The sequence below is a fragment of the Hypomesus transpacificus genome, chromosome 26 (assembly GCF_021917145.1).
Source record: "Hypomesus transpacificus isolate Combined female chromosome 26, fHypTra1, whole genome shotgun sequence".
NCBI classification, from domain to species: Eukaryota; Metazoa; Chordata; class Actinopteri; order Osmeriformes; family Osmeridae; genus Hypomesus; species Hypomesus transpacificus.
Genome location: NC_061085.1, coordinates 3,504,431 through 3,526,934, shown reverse-complemented (window position 1 = coordinate 3,526,934; position 22,504 = coordinate 3,504,431). Strand labels below are relative to the sequence as shown.

Here is a 22,504-nt window from a genome sequence, read left to right as displayed (position 1 = left end):
GACACGCTCATTCATAAATTAGGATTTTTTTCCCCCTTTGTGTATAATGACTAATTCCATACACTTACAGGACCTTTTTAAATTTCTCTACTGTTGTAGATGACAAATTGTAAAAATGTGTTCAGCTATGGGGCATTTGGTACAATTAAATGAACACAAGGCAGCTACCAATTTCAGGAAAACAGCTCTCTCTTGTGAGGGGCGCTATACAAATATGGCCATAAACCCTTGTTCCTTCGTTACTCGTGAAGGTACGTCTGATAGTGAAACACATGGAGATATTCTAGAAAGGTTTTTATTTCAGTATGTTGTATATGAAAATGTACCAAGCGTACGTATTGGATTTAGCTGTACAACGATACATGCCGTAATACAGAAGGTGTACACATAGGCTGCTAACAGCTAAAAAACCTGTATGGTGCTTGTACAAACCAAACTCAACATGAAAAGGGGAGGATGCACACTTTCATTGGCTGCACTAACCAGTAGTGAGGCATATAAAGTATGATGCAGAAGTTTACAAATATACTGAGCTGAGCCAATACTCACCAACTTAAAATGAACAGAAAAACGTAAACAAATTCATAAACATTGCTGCTAAAATACTCCACAAAGCAGAAGTGGGTTCATGTTTATCTAAAAGATGAGTTGTGTGAACAAAGAAAACCAACACAAAGAGGAATTGAAGACTTTAACCCAACAACACAAACTCATGTTATTTCTATTTACAAAACCAGCCAGTGCCATAAAGGTGCAAACCAACCAAACTTTACAGACAAAGTTCTCCACAAGGAGGGCATCGTTCATTCTATAAAATATATCACGAAAGACTTAAAAGGAAAAAAAGAAGAAAACAGAATGGATAAAAAGAAAAGGTATTTACATATTGTGCAAATAAAGATGAACTTTACACCATACTTCCAATTTCTCTTCCTATTATCAGTTCTTTAAACTGAATTGTTTGTTGAAGTTTGTTTACATTGTATGCCAAGGCTAGGGTTATACATTTCCAACAAGGATTGAAATGTATAATGCTAATTCCACTTGCTGTCAGTCAAACTTAACCCCCAAAATTATTATTTTTATTTTTTACATGAGCACGTTCATCATTGCCCCCATGACGATGTATTGCAGATCCAATACTTACGACCAGATTCAGCTTTTTTCCCCAAACGCTGCCCAGGAAAATTCAGTACTGACAGGACATAGTGCATCAAAACAGTGCCCTGGTGTTCAGTGATGTTGGTTCACACGAACAGTAAATTCAGTGCTTTTCAACAGGTCAACTATGTGATCCCCTATATGAGCAGAACATGTGCTGCATACTTACATCGTTCTTAAAGTGAATAAGTTGCCCTATCTTCCTTTCAAAAATGCATCGCAACCCCCTATTCAAATGTAACTTCAACGCCGTATGTGGGTGAGCTTGATACACGCCCTCTCAGGTAACCAGCCACAGGGGTTAAAGGTCAGGGAAACGGCTGGGGTCTTCTTTGTACTCGTTGGGGATGCTGAAGATGCACAATTCAAACTCGTCATAGTGGAACTCTTGAAAAGTCACTGTGGCCGTAATGGTTGGAAAGACAGGGATGTCTGTTTGGACAAAGCCACAAGATATAACAGCAGGAAAGATGTATTTGTAAATATACATTTAAACATAATTCATAGTAGATCAATATTTATGTCCTGAGTGGGGTAGTTTTCTTTGGTGTATTTATTGTAAGGACTGACAAATTCACAGGATTATCCATGCAGATATTAATTTGGTCGCTCACCTAGTTTGACAGGAAAACCAGGGGGTAGCTTCATCTGAACAAACTCCCTGAGCTTATTAAAGTGCTTGAACGGTGCAATCACCTCCAGAACATTTAGTAACCTGGTGATAAACAAAGATTTTCCTCATTGGATTATGACAATAAAACAGATCACACTTTCACCACAGATTATTTTCAGAGCTAGCTTCTCCTTTTTAACTGCATAATTCTGATTACTTGTAATGATTTAATCCAGTGTTCCACACTGTCCCAGAGTAATAACAAGCAGATTAATGTTACTTTGCAATACAGTGCTACCATGCTCTGGCAGACTCACGATTCTATATCCAAAGGAAAGTCTTGACTCATGGCTACAGTCGCTTTGAAGTTCTTCCGGCTCTCTTTGCATGCCAGCTCTCTTCCCAGATGAGGTGCTCTGTGGGTTAGAAGAAGACAATATGTCGGATAGAAAAGTGGAGAATGCCAGGACCTCAGCGTCGAGTTTAGACGATGATGGAGTTTACATGATAGTCCATACTGAGTCCGTTCATAACAGAATCCCCAGACGTGTACTCAGAATCACAAACGGTGCAACTCATGTCATTTAAGTATCCTTAAGAGAAGTGTTTGAGGTACTAACACGTACTTTCCATTCTCTGCCGTGATGTATTCATCCCAGGAGATGGTGTTGGGTGAAGGGGCAGTAAGAGACTGCCTCCTCAGAGGCTGAAATAGAGAAACACACAGTTATTTATCATACAATATGTAGAACGGATCTTTCGTGACCCATGAGATGGCAGTATTTGATAACGACAATGGATTTTCTGGGGGTGCAGTGCACCTGCTAGACCTTCAGAGTTGTACCAGTGAACAGTTACTCTAGTTTAGGGCGTTGATATTAGACATTGATGGCTCATTGGTGGTGTGTCAAGGGGTGGGAGCACAAAGCTCTTTTGAACAGTTTTAGAAACATAAAACTAGTAGCTTACGTCACATTTATCAATTGTTGCATAGGCAGAATACACAGCCTACAGGACATGGGTTTCTGGTATTCCAGCCAGCCAGTCGGAACCCACATCCCCATGGCAACAGAAGACTTTTAGCCAATCCAAAGTGCAAAAGGCTTTTAGCCAATCCAAAGTGCAGAAGGCTTTAAGCCAATCCAAGGTGCAGAAGGCCAGCCTTTGTGAGTTTGCGGGACCACTGTATACCCATCCACTCAGCAATGCCAACTGAGCTGGGGTAAACACGGATGTAACAGGCCCTGGCCTGTCGTCGTCGTCGTCGTCCCCCCTCACAGTTTCCATTGGGTATTGAACTTTGAGCACCCTCCAGCCCACACGAAATAGAGGAGCTTCTGTTGAAAGTTGGTAGCTATATGGTAACAGCTGAATTGGCTTTTTTTCAGAAAGGATGACAACATGCGCATACAAAAAAAAAAAAAGTATTGATACAAGAACACATGGACGTTGACCAATAGAAGACACGTAGACAATAATACTCCATCCAGGACAATGGGACGGCGGGAGTCAGGACAAAGACTAAAACAAACAAAAACGATCTATTGAGCATGAGTTAGACTGGGACTTCACAGTGTGGTGGCTTTATGGACTGTCCTTAGAGGGCACCCGCGGAAATCTCTAGAACACACCAGAATGGGGGAGCAGGGCGAGGGAATGTGTGTGCTTATGGGTTTGTGTGTGGGTGCTGGACATAATTGTATGTTTGCGTGTTGGAGGTGCAGCTCCATGCTTTGGCCACTAGAGGGGGGGCCATGCACTAGGAGGAGTGGAGAAGAGAGGAGCACCTCACGAAATACAGACGCTGTTACCATTTCAACAACATAGAATGGAGCCCAGGAAGGTGTGGAAGGAATCTTATTGCGGAAGGGGACTCATTATCGACTGGTCACACTCATCGGGAATTTTACCAAAAATGTCGATATAATACAAATAAAATAAACCAAGTCACAGCATTGCAGCGTCAAACTTGACATTTCTCTATTGAAAGCGGTTGGATGGTCGATAATGGATCCCCCATGGCTAACTGCCAAAATAAGGGGAAAATTGTTGATGATTTGTGAGTATGTATCACCACAGAAATGTGCACAGTAAGAGTTCAACAGCTTTAAAGAAAAAAAGATGTCAGATATGATATTACTGAGAAGTAAGAACACCTGGTTCCCAGGTGGAGCTCACCTCAAAGTTCTGCTCAATGAGGGTTCCCCCTTTGCTCAGGTTCTCCATGATGGCTTTGTTCCTCAGAATGTCCTCCTCACTAAGGTGCTCTCTGCGCTTTCGCGACTCCAGCGCAAGACCGTTTACTGAGTAGAAGTCTGCCAGAAAATGTCCCACGCGCTCCTGGAGGGCAACACATCACACACGAAAACCCCCCCGTCAAGTCACCAATTTCCTCTTCAAAACACCTGGCAGCGCGAACCAGACAGACAACAACAGCCTCTCATTACATTCACCATCCCTTGATATCCACCCACCCCCTAGAGACCACCACCTGTAGGCACCCTAAGGGCTGGGGTTGGTAGCATGGTTATATAGTTACTTTGGCTGTCTTTGAACTTTGATTTGAAATGTATGGCAGGAAATAAGAAGTAGAGCGCTGATACCTTCTGGAGTAAGGAAATTACAGGATTTATCAAATACAATGGCTCCCATGTTTTGGGAGAGAGAGAGGGAGAGAGAAGGACAGAGAGAGAGAGGGAGAGAGACAGAGAGAGGGAGAGAGAGAGAGAGACAGACAAACACACAGACCGACCGTCTTGTCCTCCCTGAACAGCCAGCCCGTCTGGGCTCGGGAGAAGGTTATGGACTTGGTGGAGAGGGTGGCAGAATAGACGTCACTGCTCATCAGGATGTCCACCTCTTCCTCGGTCTCCACCTCAGACTCCTGGACCACAGGTCAAGGGTTAGACAAACAGGTCAAAGGGTCGTGCGAGTAGGCCCGTTCGGAGGAGGAGGCGCACGTGGGTGTGTGCCACAGCGGTGTGTTGGATGAGCGTGGGGTGTGGTGAGCATGCGTGGGGCCTGTTGGTCTCACTTCGTGGTGTATACGCTGGTACACCTTCTGTTCGTTGTCCAGCACCACAAAGGACTCTGAGGGGAGGGCGTCGCCGTTGAAGATAAAGCTGAGATCCCCGCGTTGGCACTTCATGTCAGTGAAGTCTATCAGGGTTGTGTCCAGTCTAGGACAGAGACAGAGAGACAGAGAGAGTGAGAGAGTGAGAGAGTGAGAGAGAGAGAGAGAGAGAGAGGGAGAGAGAGAGACAGAGAGAGAGACAGAGAGAGAGACAGAGAGAGAGACAGAGAGAGAGAGAGACAGAGAGAGACAGAGAGAGACAGAGAGAGACAGAGAGAGACAGAGAGAGAGACAGAGAGAGAGACAGAGAGAGAGAGAGAGAGAGAGAGAGGGGAAGAGAGAGAGAGAGAGAGAGAGGGGAAGAGAGAGAGAGAGAGAGAGAGAGAGAGAGAGAGAGAGAGAGAGAGAGAGCAGGTAGTTTCATATAGCTGGCCAATAACCTCATTGTTTGCTATACGAATGTTTGCTGCAGAAAACATGGATGTAATGCTGAGGGGCTGACTGTGCAGAGGTCCCTCATAACAGAGCCAGGGGATAGTCATTTCTGTTACACGACAAAGAAGTCTTTTAAGAAGGGATATTTAAAATGCCATCCTCCTTGACAGAATAGAACAAGTACCGATCCGTTCCAAAAATGTGTTCAAAGCAAAAGATGACTTGGTTTCAAGAGATCTGCTACTTGGGATTGTTGAGCATGCTTTAGAATAACAATTTGAATGCTATTTCACGTGAGATTAGAAAAGATTTAAAAGTAATTGTCTGTTTGGAATTTACCTTATGTTGATTCCTTGCTTGTAAATCTTGCATGCGTCTGAAGGCAGGATCCGGGACAGCAATGGCACTGCACCATGGGAAGAAGACATGCAGAATTGATGAGGTCATTTCATGTTCCTCGGTTAGAACCCATACCAGTGTAGATAATAATAATAATTTCAACACATTCCCTACTAAAGAAGCTATAGAACCTTCTCACCATCACGTTAAAACAACAGCAGACTCCATCTTATACCGTCTTTAATCACCGTGTCAATGATTGACAGATTCGTGCAAGCCAAATGATGAAAGGTGAACATCGTCAATGCACATGAACCAGGTTTAAAAAGTCGAACTCATTCAGACATGATTCACAGATCTGAGTGGTACAGGGCCACAGGCATGACAGTGTCTTAGCCCCAGATGGAGAGCCATTTTATCTGTGCAGTGTGCACAGTGGCCACGCTTTAATAATCACCTTGGCACTGTCATAAATATCCCAGTCATTATAATAATAATAGTAATCATTCAGCAGAGCCTTTGATTCAAGCAACACACAGAAGGGTATTTGAATCTGCAACCTCTAAATCTGCAGTGAAACCTCTTCCACTGAGCTAGACCCATCCTCCACATAAGGCATTATCTCATTCCCACGACCAAATAATAAAGCCTTTGTATTATCTGCACATAAAAAGTAAGAGAGGTGACGAGTATAGCAGGAAGTTGGAGAAATGACCATAGAGTGTTTTAATGGTTTCACTTTCTATACAAACAAACCCTAAGTGAACTCACCCCAACTTTGAAAGTCCCAGTGAAACTCCAAGTAAAAGTCCCCCAACTAGAAAAAACAGAAACATTTAGCTTCACAGAGAGCAGTGACCAGATTGTGAGTTAGCAGCAGCATGTTAGCTTCGGTCGATCCAAAGCCATAGCACCTAGTAATGAAAAGACACACTCTGCATGGACCATCGAAACATCACCACTAAGGCCGTTTGTTCTTCACCACAGGTTGGAGCCTTGAAACGCCACAAGTGTTTCAATCGACTCCCTCCCCATTTCTTAGCTAAGAAGCGTGTCACCTCAAGATTCCTCCACAGGCTTATTCAAACTTTGCACAGTGTCTGTTGTGGCCTTTCGTTGTGAATGAGTGAGTGAAGGTGGGTCTAGATGTGTATGTTTTAAGCGGCAGTCGTATCCCTGCTTTAGCCCAGCTGACTAAAGGAGAGGAGAGGTACCTCTTTGAGGGCGGTCAGAAGCCGAGGCCTTTTGTCCTCCACAGTCTCTCTAGACTGCTGTTTCAGTTTTCTCAGCAATGCCGTGACTGCGGGAGAGAACATTGGAGAGGGTAAGTGCGCTAAAAGACCTTTCACAGTAGCAATTTTGGGCGGCCAATGAAGCTTGTATTTCAAATGCATCTGATGACTGCACAACATCTAGACATGACGTGAATCGACACCACGATAACTGAAGCAGCACATTTTGCAAAACACCAAACATGTCACTGCCAATACTTTTGTCCATGACGGTACACTAGTCCACCAGATGTCTGCCTCCTATTCTCCCAGTTCTAAAGCTTCCTTTGTTATGAATGAAAAAGTGTGTGGGGGGGAGGGGGGGATTGCAGTCACAGTCAGGTAAACCCCCTGTGAAGGAATTGCCATTTCCTCTGTGAAAGAGCTTTCAAAAATGTATTTGGCTTATATAACCCACATTCTTAAAAAAAAAAGAATCTTCAAGGGATATAGAAAGTGATTCATCGGCATAAATATTTGCCGCATGTTTGTTTCAACAATCAATGAATCTAAATGAATGTGTTCTTTTGAAAAACCTTACTTTAGACTTCTCACGAATGCTTAGCCTACTTATCAGCAACGGAATGCAGAGACATCTTAAGTAAAACGTTTTTTATCCGTATTTTCCCGCCTCATTCAAGCTGTCAAAACCAAATCATTAAAACAAGGGTTATGAGGCCGATAACATAGGGTGATAAAAAAAAGTTGTGTATGTTGAATTGAATGGTAAGCAACCTTGCAAATGGTCTCCAACAAAAGAAACCTCAAATGACCATCACAAGCCCAGCTCTACAGACACAGTAGTGTTTTGTGATGCTGTTCATAGTACAATAGACAAACACACAGATCCAGCGTCCCCATGAACTGGGGTGAAGCGGTGTCTTACTCATCTGTCGGTCTCCGTAGCTGATGGCCTCCGCGAGGGGACTCCATCCGTGGGCGTTCTTTACCTTCACTGGTGCATTGTGGGCTAGCAGCAAATGGGCGCACTCTGTGGACAAACGTTTAATTAAGCAGTCGTTTAATTCCAGGTCATGGTGGCGAGGTGCAGAGTCAGTGGGATAGTTTAGTCATGTAGAATCTGGCATCATTTGTATGCATGTTAAATATGTTTAAACCCGTTTGTGAACTCAGAGAAAGAGCAGTACATCTAGATTTCAATAGTTGTTTTGTGATTGTAGCAGGCGGACTGTGTCTCTGTATCAAGTTTACAGGGCCTTCTGATAGCTGCTGTTACGGCTCTCACTCCTGCCTGTAGGGTGTGTGTGTTTTGTTTGTGTGTCTTGTCTGTAGGTGTTCCTGTGACTGTGCTGGTGATGACGTCTGAGTGCGTGCCCTTACGTCGAGATCCGGACCTGAGGCGGCTGTGTCTAATCGGGCCTAATTAGACACTGTCGTCATAGATAAAAGTGTGTTCTGTTTGGCGTATGGGGAAGAGGGGTGAGTCGCGCTGGGCGGCTGTTTATTCGTCCAGATAAGAGGAGAAGGGAGATAGTGTAGAGACCCATGAGTATACTTCTCAACACGTAGATAACCGATGTTATGCACAGTAGTTTAGGATCGGTTCCACCTGCACCTTTTGTAACCTAGAGTTTAGTGGAGTCAGGTTAGGAAATACTAGGTTAGTTAGTGGTTTTCCAACAGGGCCGTTTTCGGTCCTTAGCGTAGTGCACTTTGTTTGTCTCATCGGGAATCGCTCATAGTCCCTTCTTCGTGTCTTTATGTACTAGTACGTCCCTTGTCTATTAGTCATTGTTATTTGTCATTGTCTGTTCACTACGGCTTGCTGCGGCTTGCCGATACCTTTTTGCAGCTGTATTAATAAATGTACATATTCCGTATGACCCCGCTGCATTGTTTGTGCCTGGCTACACCGTTGATACTCTCCGCTGGTACAGTACTGACAGTCAAACATTGTTACCTTTTACATCGTACGTAACAGCTACAAGGACTTTGGATAAGAACCGTGGGATCAGAGATTCACAAGACATTGTTTTCTTTAAAGAATAGATACTATGGGTCACAACATGGGTCCATGTAATCCAACTAAAGATGGGGCATGGGTCAAACAGTGGAAAGTCACTAAATGATAGATCTCTGACAAAACTTTAATCAAGTATTGCTGTTGTACCAATTATTTGCAGTTGGACAACATACTTTGTATATCCTGTGCCTCCACCCAGCATGTGTTGTCATGACAAGTATTACATTCCAAATGCATCTTCCTGTCATGGCTGAATATGCTTTTAATATGTTCAAGTTAATTTGCCATTGATAACAAATACAATTACACTATAACATTAGAATTCTTGGTCCTGCTTCTCTCGATTGTCCTGTTTGGTTTTTATTCTTAATTTAAACATGAATAAAAACCTTAATATTTGAACTAACATTCATAGAAGAAGTTGACTAAAAATCCTCTAAGGCCTATGTAAAATTAGAATGTACATCCTACACTGGTGGTTCAAATAGGGGGGGGGGGGGGGACATTCCCAGTCTCAAAATAAGTCTTGCCCTCCTGTGAAAACGACTCAAATGACCAGTTAAAACGACTATACACTGTAAACACCAAATGGTGGTTGTACAACCACCAAGCCACAGGTGCAACCACCACCCAGACTATAACCTGACATCAAAGACCCGGCTGGCCCAGACCCACCCTGAAGACAGCAGGGTTGAGGAGTGGAGACAACAAAGACTTGGGGACAACAAAACCAGCCTCACTGCAGCTGGATGTGGCCGACCACTCAATCCAGGACAAGCTCTGACCCCACTTTTGGACAGAACTCTTACTGGCCACAGAATGGTTCCTATGGCGGAGGTGGTTAATCCACACAGGAGAGAACTAGGCCAAGAACAAACAGTCCTGGTCTACCATCCATGGTCAGTGGTCACCCAGTGACTTAAGGGAGGTAGCGACGTCATGGCCCAGAAGTATGAGCACATACTTCTTTTATGAGCACACGATTCCTGCCTTCATAACCACGACAGCCTCGGGGGAGGAAGCAGTAACTACTGGCTAGTCAAATTTATTTCCCATGATTCTATCAGCCCCATAGAGCCTATTCAGAAAGATTCAAATGTAGTAAGCAAAAACTGCACTCCGGCAGTGGGAATTATATTTTTGTTTCCTCCATTACCTCCCTACTCTATGCTCTGCCAAAAAGGCATTAATCTTTCAGGACCATGTTCTAAAGTCTCACAGTGAAATCCAACATTGGTAGTGTACCCACTCACCAATGCATGAATATTCTATGAACAGGCATGCTTTTAGTCTCACGCGAAAACATTTCTCAATCCCGAGAACAGTCATAGCAAAATGTGTGCTCAAACCGTGTTATAAGGGACAGTGCACCCCAAAATCTTCCTTGTCGTCCATTTTGACTGTTTTGGTGTGAGTTTTTGAGATATCGGCCGTAGATAGGTCTGCCTTCTCTTGAATATAATGGAACTAAATTGGGCAAGTGTTATGGTACTCTAAGTGTCAAACAAGGCACTAAAAAAACTCAACAGCAATGTCTCTTTTCAGAAATCATGACCCGGTTACTAGGGATGGGTATCTTTAAGATTTTACTGCTATCGATCCGGTAGTTTAATTCTATTTTGGTTCTCTTTGTTTTGTTTTTTGTAAGGAAAAAAATCTACATAAATAAGAACAGAATTATATAATAGCAAACAGAATTTAACACATCAATTCACAAAACCATATGTGTGAGTGTGTGTTGAGGGGGAGTACAAATACAACGGTCACCGCGAAAAGCAAGTTAACAGGAGGAATAAGTGAACCCAGTTCAAATCAATATAGGAGCGGAATCACATCTTTCAAAAGCTTAATTTAATTTACTCCTAAGAGAAGAACTGCACAAAACTAACGGTGATAGTAGACATAAGGGACTTTTTATGTGTTTATGTTAATCCCAATCGCCTTTGTTTGATGAACAAAGGCCAAAGCCTTTGTTCATCAAAATGTTGCTTTTGATAAGACTAATTTCAGCTCATTTGAATTATACAAGTTTTTTTTCCACATAGTTGAAGGAGAAAAGACTTATAAGCCATTCAGACATCAGATAAAAGGCCACCAATATTTGACATATAGTTTATTTATCCTTTCAAGACACCACAATTGGTCGCAAGTAATCGGACAAGTAATTGGCAGCTACAGATTATCGGTGCATCCCTGTAGTCAGACTTGAATAGTCACTTAAATTGCTTTTGTACATATTCTGCACCTAGTAACTAGTTCTCACAAAAGTATTTTCTTATTTTTCTTATAGATTTAAATCTTATAGATTTTCTGTAAACTTTATAAGAAACGCTGCTAGGAGTTCTCTGCACTGATTGTTTTCAGTTGAAAAGTTATCTTTTAATGAAACACCTGCTTAAAGGCATTTCAACAACGTTTTCTGTTGGGAATTTGTGTTATTATACATTTTGACACCAAGATTTTGAAAAAAACATATCAGTCAACCTCTATAAACATGTACATGTCCTTTAGATATGCCTTTGAGAAGGCAGCCTCTTCGTTACCATCTTGCTTGCGTTGAACTGTGTAGTCTGTGGTCAAAATGTGAGACACCTACCAATTCTCAGAAAGACACAGGCACGACCACAAAAAATGCACCATCATACTCACCTTTGTGGCCCATCATGACAGCCAGATGCAGGGGTGTGTTTCCTGAGAAGAAGAAAAGAACAAGACAAAACAGACAGGAGGTCAACTTTTCATGTAAAGAAATTGGTGACAACCCTGTCCACCAATGTGTACGATTCATAACACATGGGGTTAGATGGCTGAGTGGTTAGGGAGTCGGGCTGTTAATCAGAAGGTTTTTGGTTAGATTCCCGGCCGTGCCAAATGATGTTGTGTCCTTGGGCAAGGCACTTCAACTTACTTGCCTCGGGGAGAATGTCCCTGTACTTACTGTAAGTCGCTCTGGATAAGAGCGTCTGCTAAATGACTAAATGTAATGTAAATAACACAGAGGTGTCAATTATAACATCTATATCCTCACATCCATAAGTTTCCTAGCTTCTAGTGCAGTGCCTATTCTTGCAAGATTCATGGCTCCATTGCAACTCAACATGGCGGCAGACAAGTTTATATCTGTCTCTTGAACTGTTTATCCAAACCACTTTACACAAGCATTTCTTGATAATCAGACAGACGCATTTGTCCTTTTATTATAGGCAATAACTTCCAGTCTTTGCCTCCTCTTGAACAGCCTAGCTAAGTAGCTGTTGGTGTCTATTCCTATCTGTTTATGGACAAATGTTAGAGCAGTGTCTGTCTACAGTGATTTTCTGGGGGGATTTCCTTGTGAAGGACAGAGTTGTCTGATACATCGGTCCACAGTCTCTCGTAAGTGTTAAATTGGGTTCAGACCTGGTGATTGCGAAGGCCAAAGAATATGATTCTTAATTTTCATGCTGGTCAAACCATTCAGTGACCCAATCATGCACTTTGCATATGGGCAGTGTTGTCCTGGAAACGACCACTCCCATCAGAAGAAACATTGTTTCATCATTAGATAAAGGTGATTACAGAAAATAACTTTGTATTGATTTACAGTCACTTCCCTCCAAGTAAACAAATGAACCCAATCCCAGCAAAATAGCCCCCATAATAAAACTGTATTATATTCTTGGTGTACGCCACATACATTTTCCCAATCGTTGAGAATATGGAAATGGCTGACTCATCTGACCATGTTGTTTGTTTCTCCATCTTGCATTGCAGGGTATCCGATACTGCTTCATAGAGGCTGTTAAGAGTCCCATTGAAAGTGAACGTGGACAAAATGTGACCAGGCAAATTTCCCCTCTGATTTGCGCCAGTGGATAGTACCAACCTTTAAAGGGGCATGTGTGCATAGTTTGTGTTCCCTTGTTGTGCTGGCCTTATGAGTTTACTCTGAGTGGACCATATTGAGGTTACTAATCCACTAATGAACAAACGGACTGGAAACGTGTGTGGCTTGTGTGAATAGTTCTCATTATTCGAACAGAGAATGTAAACGCGTTTATACAAATGTACCTTACAATAACTATTGAAAATAAGGTTGCCACATAGGTTTGAAAGTATGCTGGAAAACTAAGAATGAAAGAGTGAATAAACATTTATAGAGATGACATTTGCATAGAATAGGTCTCACTTCTTGATGTCTCCTTGACCGGCTTTTGTGTCGACAGGTGTCCCATGCTACCAAGCAGAGACCGTCACGTGATTCAGATTGAAAAGAATGGGAACTTCTAAAAAGTGCTGGTGGATACCGTCCTCAAGGCAGCCGTTACTGCCTGAGTGAATGCACCACTCTGCACAATGAGTGTACACAACATAAAAGTGTGACAACATGCCTTGATCTCGTCTGTGTTTTTTGTTTGGGATCACTTTTGAGAAATGGGCAAATGGGGCAGGACAATGATATGTAACGGTGATGCGCTGTTCACCTTGTTACACCATTTCACATGACAAGACCTCTGAACTGAATTCTACAGCTGTAGTTGTAATCAGTTAGGCCTATTGCTACCTCCTTTTTATAACAAATCACTTGGTTTGGTAGGCAGTATCCTGATGGCTGGCTGGCTTTCCAAGGTGTTGGCTCACAATGAGCTCATTGTGATGATAGTGTTCGCGTCAGACAGTTTTGAATGCGTGATACAAAGTAATACAACAACCTACCATGGATATCTTTCTGGGCGATATTCTGAGTTCGAATGAGCGAGGATAATCGACGAACGTCTCCTTTGAAGACACATTCATGGACAGGAAAGTCCAAGTTATTTCGGAGGATAGGGTTTTTGTTGTTATCATCGATAACGTCCGCCGTTGATAAATTTGTGTTTGCATTTATCTGCGACTGCTGGTTTTGTTGCTGCTGTGTTGATGGCGCTTTAATCAACTTGTGGTTGATTACGATTTTACTAGGTTTGCCTTTATTGTTAGTCTTGGTTGAAGCAAATGCACCAGTTGCAGCCTCCTCGTCCGGTTCCAGTAAATCCTCTTCTTTGCTTGGTTTATGGTCCTTGCGCAAGGAGCGAATCTTCTCTCCAGTCATTTTTCATGCAATTGACTAGAGCGAAGGGTGCAGTTTACTATGACTATCTGGAGAACCGCAAGGGTTGGCAATAATACCAGTGATGGACAACTATAAAACATGAAATCAAAAAGACTAGCGAGCTGACTAAAATATACTTGGAAGCTAAAGGTATCTCAAAACCAATCACAAAATGACATTTTATCTGTCATTACCAAAACTGTTCCTATAAGCTATGTGTGGGCTCGGTCCTGCTGCGTTTGACTAGTACGGAAGACCATCTGCGATCTTCCTCATTCAGTATCGCGAGAATTTCAAATGTCCACAATACTTTCACCATTTCAGACTGACACGGGGACGCAGCGAGGCCCATGAACCATGGGGAACAATATGCCAAAAGGGTACCAACTATGAAGGTGGCACAAGGAGATTAGGAGAAAATAAAGATTTGTTCTACTCATCGTGTTTGCTTTTGTATTTATGTAGGCTATTTGGCACATTCTCATGTAAATGATTCGCATGAATAACAATCTCAGCCTAAAGGCCCTGGAAGCGCCTCGACACTTAATACGCTATAAGTAATATCTGTGTGTCTGCCCCACTGTGTTCGAGCTCCTGTTGCGGCTACAGTAGCCAAAGTCTGCACTAAGGAGCAATTGATGTTGCCACAAAATATGTCGTTGTTTCTATAGACACTTCTGTAAATGAGACTAGTTATGAGTAACTAGTTTCTAGTTACGAGTTACAAGTGACTAATTATGAGACTATAGGAATGTACATGTTATTATCAAACAAAATATTCATAAATAAATCGACTATACTTAAATTGAGATGTTCATTTGTTGTTGCAATTGAGATGTTGCACTTTAGTAAGCTATTCTTTTTGGCTAAGAAGGGGCTGTTTTCAGCTAAGAAGTAAACTTCCCCTCTATGATTTACAATTTATGCTAACACTATGGATATTTGTGTCCTTTACATAATGCCATAAAAACAATAATAAGAAAAACGAAACAAAAAAAATGTTTTATGCATTATAATAAAACAAACAAACAAAATCTCTGCTACTGAATAGGACCACCAATTTGCAATATTTTTGTTGAGTGTTTAACATGTAGCCTACATTGGTCAGGTCAAACTACAAATAATAGTTTTGTTATTATACATACATATAGCCTACTTTAATAAACTACACTTCAAGCTTTATGATAAAAATCGAATGGTAATAAGGGTAAGGGTAATAAGTACAGAATGCAGAGACAACGAAGGGTTCCCATTGGTCTAAAGCGTTTGATTGCATCATACTATGATGGCGACAAAAAAGTACACACAACCAGGACCCCAAAAAGCCACGAGAAAATAAGTATCACGTGTGACAAGACGCCCCTTTTGGAACACCAATCGGTGCCATTCTCCGTTGATGTGTTACAGTCATTGGGCTAAACGATATTTCGGTATGATACGTAGTTCTTAAAGGAACTTCCACATCAAAATTACATACACATAGACTTACTGTAATTTCACGATAAACGTTTAGGGTGTAGAATACATGGCTTCAACATACCGGGAAAATCAGCAGAACGACTTGTTTGATGGATTCCGAAGAGAATTCAAATCATTCGCGACAGAGGCGATCCACGTTGGACAAGAACCTGAGCAATGGAAATCTATGGCCGTGGTGCCACCTATTTCCTTATCTACCACGTTCAAGCAGTATGGACCAGGGAATCATGCGGTAAGTCATCGTGTGTGGGCAAATACAAACTTTCCCTACAAATCGTCTTTTTATTGATCAAATATCTTGGGGTAAGGGCAGTAATAATGTCAATGGGAAAATAATGTGGATGAACTGTACAACTTGTACAGTTCTTGTCATTTATACAAGATAGTCTACGGCAAGATACAGTTACACAACTAATCCCAACCCGTCGATTTATTACCAGAGCTGTTAGATAGACACGTGCGTATGCTTCTTTTTAAACTGCTAGAATGCAATAAAACCGGGCAGGACACAAGTGGACATGTGTTTATGTTTTTGTAGGGTTTTGAGTACAGTCGAAGTGGAAACCCAACAAGAAATTGTCTGGAGAAAGCTGTAGCCGCCCTGGATGGAGCGAAGCATTGTAAGTGGTAGTGTAACGCACAGGACCACCACACGAATGTATCTTAAGAGCAGTGTTTTTCAGTTATCACTATCTGAACATTTCCTGCAGGTATTGCTCTTGCCTCGGGGCTTGCAGCGACAATGACCATCACCCACATGCTGAAAGCTGGAGATGGTATCGTCTGCATGAACGATGTCTATGGAGGTAAGATTTCAGATTTGTGTCCAGAAAACTGTCATACATAGAATGAATAAAGATAAGTTGCTAAAAGGTTGTGTTTGTCTATAGGTACCAACCGTTACTTCAGAAAGATTGCCGCAGAACTTGGTCTGGACGTCTCCTTTGCTGATTTCACAAAAATTGAGCTGCTTCAAGCTGCCCTGAAGCCTAATACCAAGGTGGGTTGAACTGAATAACTGTGTTTTTGCCTACATCCCGATATATTTTCTAATTTAAATCTGAACAATATTACCAGATGTTCAATTCTAGTTGTTTGTTCAATAAACCTGTTTTCCAGAACAGCTGTCATGCTGACACAGCAGTTCTGTTTTTTCTTTTGTCTAACTGGTTATTTAACACTTCTTTGCCCACTCAACCCACATATGACTCATTGGATTGTGCGACAACGTTTAACTTGATCTGTCTTGTCAATACCCTTCCTGTTGAAAGTCACATTTTATTCCCCTGCAAAATCAGAGGCAAAGACTTTGCAAATGAATATTAGCAACACCAAAAGATAGTGATGAATAAACTAAGCTATCACGACAAATGGACATCACTTTCATAAATATGTTATGTGTTTATGTTCATGCAGTTGGTGTGGATTGAAACTCCAACCAATCCCACTATGAAAGTGGTGGATATCAAAGCCTGTGCTGAGGTAGTCCATAAACACAAGAAGGACGCCGTGGTCGTGGTGGACAACACGTTCATGTCCGCATACTTTCAGGTCGGTGTTACAACACAGTGCGGACGTTTGACTCCTAAACACATAACCCTTTATACCTGAATCAGGTTCCTGTTTGTGTGGAGACTAGTCATCGATTAACTCAAATGTACTTGAATGTTTTCTTTTTTTAACTCACTAGCGCCCCTTGGCTCTGGATGCTGACATTTGTATGTATTCAGCTACCAAGTACATGAATGGTAAGTAATAGGATTAACCCTCACTTTGCGTGTGGATATGCCTTGAGGATGGTTTTAGGTCAATTCAGACCTGACTTTTTCCATGTTTTTACAGGGCACAGTGATGTTGTAATGGGACTGGTCTCAGTGAACAGGGAAGATCTGTATGAACGGCTGAAATTTCTACAGAATGGTGTGTAAACAGATTACTAGTAGAATTTATAATGAAATGAGTCATGGGATATATCCCAAAAATATTTTATTGTCAAATCTGGCACATCATAACCAATTTCAAAACATGTTGGTTTGTTTGTGGGGATCTTACTCAACTCTCTGACCCACCAATTAGAAACTTCTGGTAAAGAAGGCCTTGTGTTTTTCACTCAGTGGTTGAGTGCATTTATCATGTCGAATTTGTCTGGGCAACATGTTGTTACTCCTGAATCTTGACGGTGGCAATAATTATGACATAAAGTTGTCTTGTGTAGAATAGCAATAATGTTGCTTGTCTTCTTAGCTCTGGGAGCAGTACCATCTCCCTTTGACTGCTACCTGTGCAACCGTGGGCTGAAAACCCTTCACCTCAGAATGAAACAGCACTTCAAAAACGCCTTGGCGGTGGCCAAGTTCCTGGAGGAGGACCCACGGGTGGACAAAGTCATTTTCCCAGGTGAGAATGTTAGGTTAGGGTCGGATATATATACTAAAGCAGTGATTTCTCCTGTAATGATATCATAACATATACCGTAGTAATGGGACTGATGTTGGCAGAAATGTTTAAGATTTGTAGAGTGTTTGAGGATTTAGCCTGTCAGGCTCAAGGCCCTATGCACAGATCACCCCCCCCCCCCCCTCCTTTTTAAGCAGCTTGTTCACACAAGACTAATGTGCTTTCACAAATATTTATTTTTCTTTCCAACGGTGTCACCGGAGAGGTATGCGCCATTTTAAAACGCCCCATGGATGTCAAAAATGAACTGAGAGGTTCCAAACTAATTTGCAGATTGGTCTGGTGATGCCAGGCTAACACTATTCGAACATTTTATATTGTGACAAACAGTTGATTACGTTGTAGTCATAATTACAAAACCCTTATGAAATGCATGGGATTGTTCACGTATGATTCCACGGGTATGAATGAACTTATGCATGCACATCGTCTTTATGGTCGAGTAGTCTACGCCCTGCAGTTAAGGGATTAAATAGTTGACTGACTGGTTTTTATAGTCTCTGTTTGAACTCACCCGTTTTAACACTTGAACCTCCAGGTCTACCCTCTCACCCTCAGCATGAGCTAATGAAGAGGCAGTGCACAGGCTGCCCTGGCATGATCACTTTCTACATCAAGGGCAAACTGGAGCATGCCACCTCTTTCCTCAGTAATCTTAAGGTACATTTCAGACTTGAAGCATTTTTGATGAGGTAAACACTTTTTTTTCGCCCACCAATGGCGAAAATGGAGGTAAACATTTGTGACAGGATTTGTCTGGGCACTGTGGCAAATTTCTTAAAGAATTTGGTCAGACCTTTTTGTTAGTCGTGGGAATATACAGAAGGAAATTGAGGCAAACTAACTACACAGTATTGATGCTTGTTTCATTTGTTTGGCTTTTGCATGGCAAAATGCTGGCACAATGCTGACATTTTGTAATACATTTGTCTGTTTAACTTCCAGCTCTTTGCACTTGCTGAGAGCCTTGGGGGATATGAGAGTTTGGCAGAGCATCCGTAAGTACAGTTCGGTGGGCAAATGTGACATTTCTTGTAAAAAGGGTCATCCAATTAACGTTGATTTGATGTAACATTTTGGAATGGCTTAGGGTTTCAAATATTGAAAACAACAGATTACATCAGATCTCACGACATTGAACCAAGTCACGGCTGTCATTAAACATTTAGAAATGATTTCCAGTTTGTTTCCAAATCCATTTAAGCCTATTTAAACCCGACATTAACAGATAACATATTTAAATGCCTCCTGTTAATCCGAGATATCATTTTTCCTTTTACAGAGCCATCATGACCCACGCATCTGTGCCAGAGAACGAGAGGGCTGTCCTGGGCATCAGTGACACTCTTGTCCGTCTTTCTGTGGGGCTGGAAGACGAGCATGACATTATTGAGGACTTGGACCAAGCCCTGAATGCTGCTGTACGTTTGTCCCAAATGTCCTTGCACTGACACCATAGAAATAGATTTCCTTCATATAAGATAACCCAGTAAGATATGGGGACTGAACAGGGGAAAAACAAATTCTACGTCTGTGCTCTTGAAACTTCTGATCCTCACACAAAACTAAACACCGCGGGGGATATTGGACACTGGCTTGGCAGGCAGGCGGTCTATGTTTCTTAATATCTACATTTACAAAACTGCATTTACATTTAGTCATTTAGCAGACGCTCTTATCCAGAGCGACTTCTTACAGTAAGGACAGGGACATTCCCCCGAGGCAAGTAGGGTGAAGTGCCTTGCCCAAGGACACAACGTCATTAGGCACATCGATCCGGCAACCAGCCCGATTCCCTAACCGCTCAGCCACCTGACATCTAATCTCAAGTCATGTTTTAAATGTGATATTCTTAAGCTTTACTTAGTTAGTTTAAGCAAAAACAAGGTTTAGTTTGAACTTCATTATTATAAATAGTGACTTGCAGGTTATCAATAGGTCGAGAAAGAGCATATCATCCTCACTGCTCGTTCGTAGAAAGCTCAGTTAAATGAGTTCCTGGTCAAGACATGACCAGTATCCACAGAACATATGTTGTGTAAGCTGTGTTGTGAATGTGAAAGCTTTGATCACAGGGACTTTAACCCTCAGAATGCAATAGTTTTTATACTCTGTTTTACCAAAATGTACTTGGACTGCTTGGCTGTAACAGCGTTGTGTGTGTTTTTACAAGGTTATACTGCATACACACTACAGCAAAAGTCTCCACACCTCACCCGATAACTGCCCGACGGGCTTGTGTTGAAAATATGGACTAGGATTTTGCCATTCTTTGATTGCATATATCTTTTTGATAAAATGTCCATCCTTTGGTTTGATGACAGCTTTGTACAATCTTGTCCTTTTCTCAACATGGAACAGTTTCAATTGAGTTAGGTTTTTTATTTGCTTCCTGTAGCCTCGTTAGTGTTATGGGTTGGAAATTGCAGAGCTTCAACTGCATAGCCCACCTCCACGAGACACAGCCAGCTAGCCCACACGGTTGTGCATTTGTAGCCAGCAGAAACAAAATCTCCAATACCCAAACAAAGCCACTAGATACATCCTCTCGTAATTTCATTTGGTGAGACAGACATTGAATCAGAAAATCACATTTGCCTTCCCTTGTCTCTCAGGGGATAGTAAAGGTCCTTCCTGAGGTAAATTGTAGGTTAATCATCAAAAACTCTGTTGTGGATTTAAAAAAATTGAACTCATGAAGCCTTTACGGAGCCCGTCTTTCCATTGTAGGTCTTGGATTTAGCCTTCTCTGCCACACTGCCAATGGCTTGACAACATTTTTAAATCATCAGTCTCGCGGAAATGCAAGAACGAAAATCTCCTTCTGATTTCATTTGATTTACTCTTGTTTCTTTTCCTTGTGCAGCATCCAAAGAAGTAAAGTGTTCTGGATACCTCAAACTCCTGCTTGAAGTTGCGGTCAGCAAAACTGAGCCCAGGGCACCACAAAGTAAAACCTCAATGCAACGCGCACAAGGATGCAGCCATCAGGGAACAACCTGCTTTGAAAATCTCCCAAATACTTTAAAATTAACAAATGTTAACGAATACTTAAAGGACTTCATTTTAATCTTATATTTATCCTTTGCTGCTTTTGTGTGTTCATTATGTGATCTTGTTAGGAGGGCTTTGATGGGTGCAATGTGATGGGGAATGATATTGAATGAACACAGACATTTCTGGAGCGAAACGAAACACAAAATAATCAGGTCCTGTTTAATTTATTCCCCCAGACACTTTATCTGAATATCTGTGTTGATTGAATATAACTCGTTGTCTTGCTATGTCAAACAAATGCCTTGTAAAGGGAAAGGGGGGAATCAACACCCCTGTGGAAGATATGTGTCCGTCTCCACGAACGATTTAGCATCGCAAATTTGATTCTGGATTTAAATACTCATCATCCGTCAGCTGTAATGGGGAGAGAACTAGAGACGAACAACCTGATAAGTCAGTTGTAGACTTTTTAAATGTCAGTGGTCACTCTTCTGTAATAAGAAGGCCCAGTATGGGGGAGGGGTGTAAGGGGTGTGGACGTTGGAAAGAGGCCGTGAGGTCAATGTTAACATCCACTAACCCCTAGAATACCCAGCATTCCTCATACCAAGTTTCACGTGTGTAATCAATTTAGCACCCAACTGTAATGTAAAAATAACTACAACGTTGTTACAATAGGTCTTGCCAATGCAGTCTAGTTAGGCCATCATGGTAGTCAGTGTATCCTTAATGTAAATGATTCCCGAAAAGAGAGAAAGATAAATACAGACACAGACAACGCATATTGTTGTACTGAATAGATCAAACAATATTTACTCTTGACATAGCTGACCCCTAACCCATTGATGAACTTAATGGTACCTATGAGAGAACAGTCTTTGACACAAGGTGTGTGGAACTCAGTAAAAACCGTCAATGGGTTACATTATCGCAATGCAAACTTAACCTGATGATTGGGATCAAAATGTCAATGTCAATTCATAAATCTTTCAAATACTTCCACAACCCAAAGTTTGAGTTTTAAATCCAGAATGTTGGCTTGCTTTACATCTTCAGCCGTTTGCTTGTCCTTACTTTTGTTGAATGGTTTCTCTTTTTCTGATAGTGTGCAAATGTTTTTGGAAATAACTGAAATAATTGCGATGGTAAATTTATTGTTCTTTAGAGCAATGAACAAAGTTCCAATTTATGTACCTAAACGCACTTTTGGCACACATTTTATAGTCTTCTTACATCTACATCACTTATGAATCTGCTTGCTTTTAACGCTACACTTTTGACGTGTTTACATCTGACCAAACCAATTAAAATGAGTTTGCAGTCGCATGTCTACTTTTTTCATTTCCTCCATGTAGTTTGAAAACCCTGTGTTTCCCTTATCTCAATAGCGCAGGTTGAGACTAATGTGTCGAGGAATTGACGGCCCTCCATCCCTTAAATCCTGCTTAAATCACTAGATTAAGTTGCCTTAACATGAATTGACCTGCAGATGTCCCTATCGAGAAGATGTATCAGAACAAGACTTTTTCGACAATTTGTTCAAATGGTTTGTTGCTTTGGAGAGCTTTGTTTCCCCCAACACAAGGCAAAATACATAACATGCTTATTAACATATGCTCTTTAT

The 22,504-nt window shown here is 41.6% G+C and overlaps 2 protein-coding genes across 2 annotated transcripts; one reads left to right on the top strand and one right to left on the bottom strand.

Moving 5' to 3' along the window:
* Positions 1-277: 277 nt before the first annotated feature.
* LOC124487558 (ankyrin repeat domain-containing protein 13C-like) lies at positions 278-14,263 on the bottom strand. The gene is made up of 13 exons (XM_047049962.1): positions 13,572-14,263; positions 11,526-11,567; positions 7,779-7,883; positions 6,836-6,921; positions 6,393-6,438; positions 5,622-5,688; positions 4,809-4,953; positions 4,527-4,658; positions 3,953-4,114; positions 2,401-2,480; positions 2,092-2,190; positions 1,776-1,876; positions 278-1,593 (listed from the first exon to the last, which is right to left on the bottom strand). Exons 1-13 carry the CDS (start codon positions 13,945-13,947, stop codon positions 1,463-1,465), a joined length of 1,572 nt encoding a protein of 523 aa, XP_046905918.1. The 5' UTR covers positions 13,948-14,263; the 3' UTR covers positions 278-1,462.
* A 1,070-nt stretch (positions 14,264-15,333) lies between these two features.
* cth (cystathionase (cystathionine gamma-lyase)) lies at positions 15,334-22,203 on the top strand. Its single transcript, XM_047049862.1, has 12 exons — positions 15,334-15,658; positions 15,965-16,046; positions 16,137-16,232; positions 16,317-16,426; positions 16,843-16,977; positions 17,117-17,174; positions 17,269-17,346; positions 17,671-17,823; positions 18,422-18,543; positions 18,829-18,881; positions 19,166-19,304; positions 20,750-22,203. The coding sequence occupies exons 1-12, from the start codon at positions 15,473-15,475 to the stop codon at positions 20,762-20,764; spliced, it is 1,227 nt and encodes a 408-aa protein (XP_046905818.1). The 5' UTR covers positions 15,334-15,472; the 3' UTR covers positions 20,765-22,203.
* The last annotated feature ends 301 nt before the right edge of the window (positions 22,204-22,504 follow it).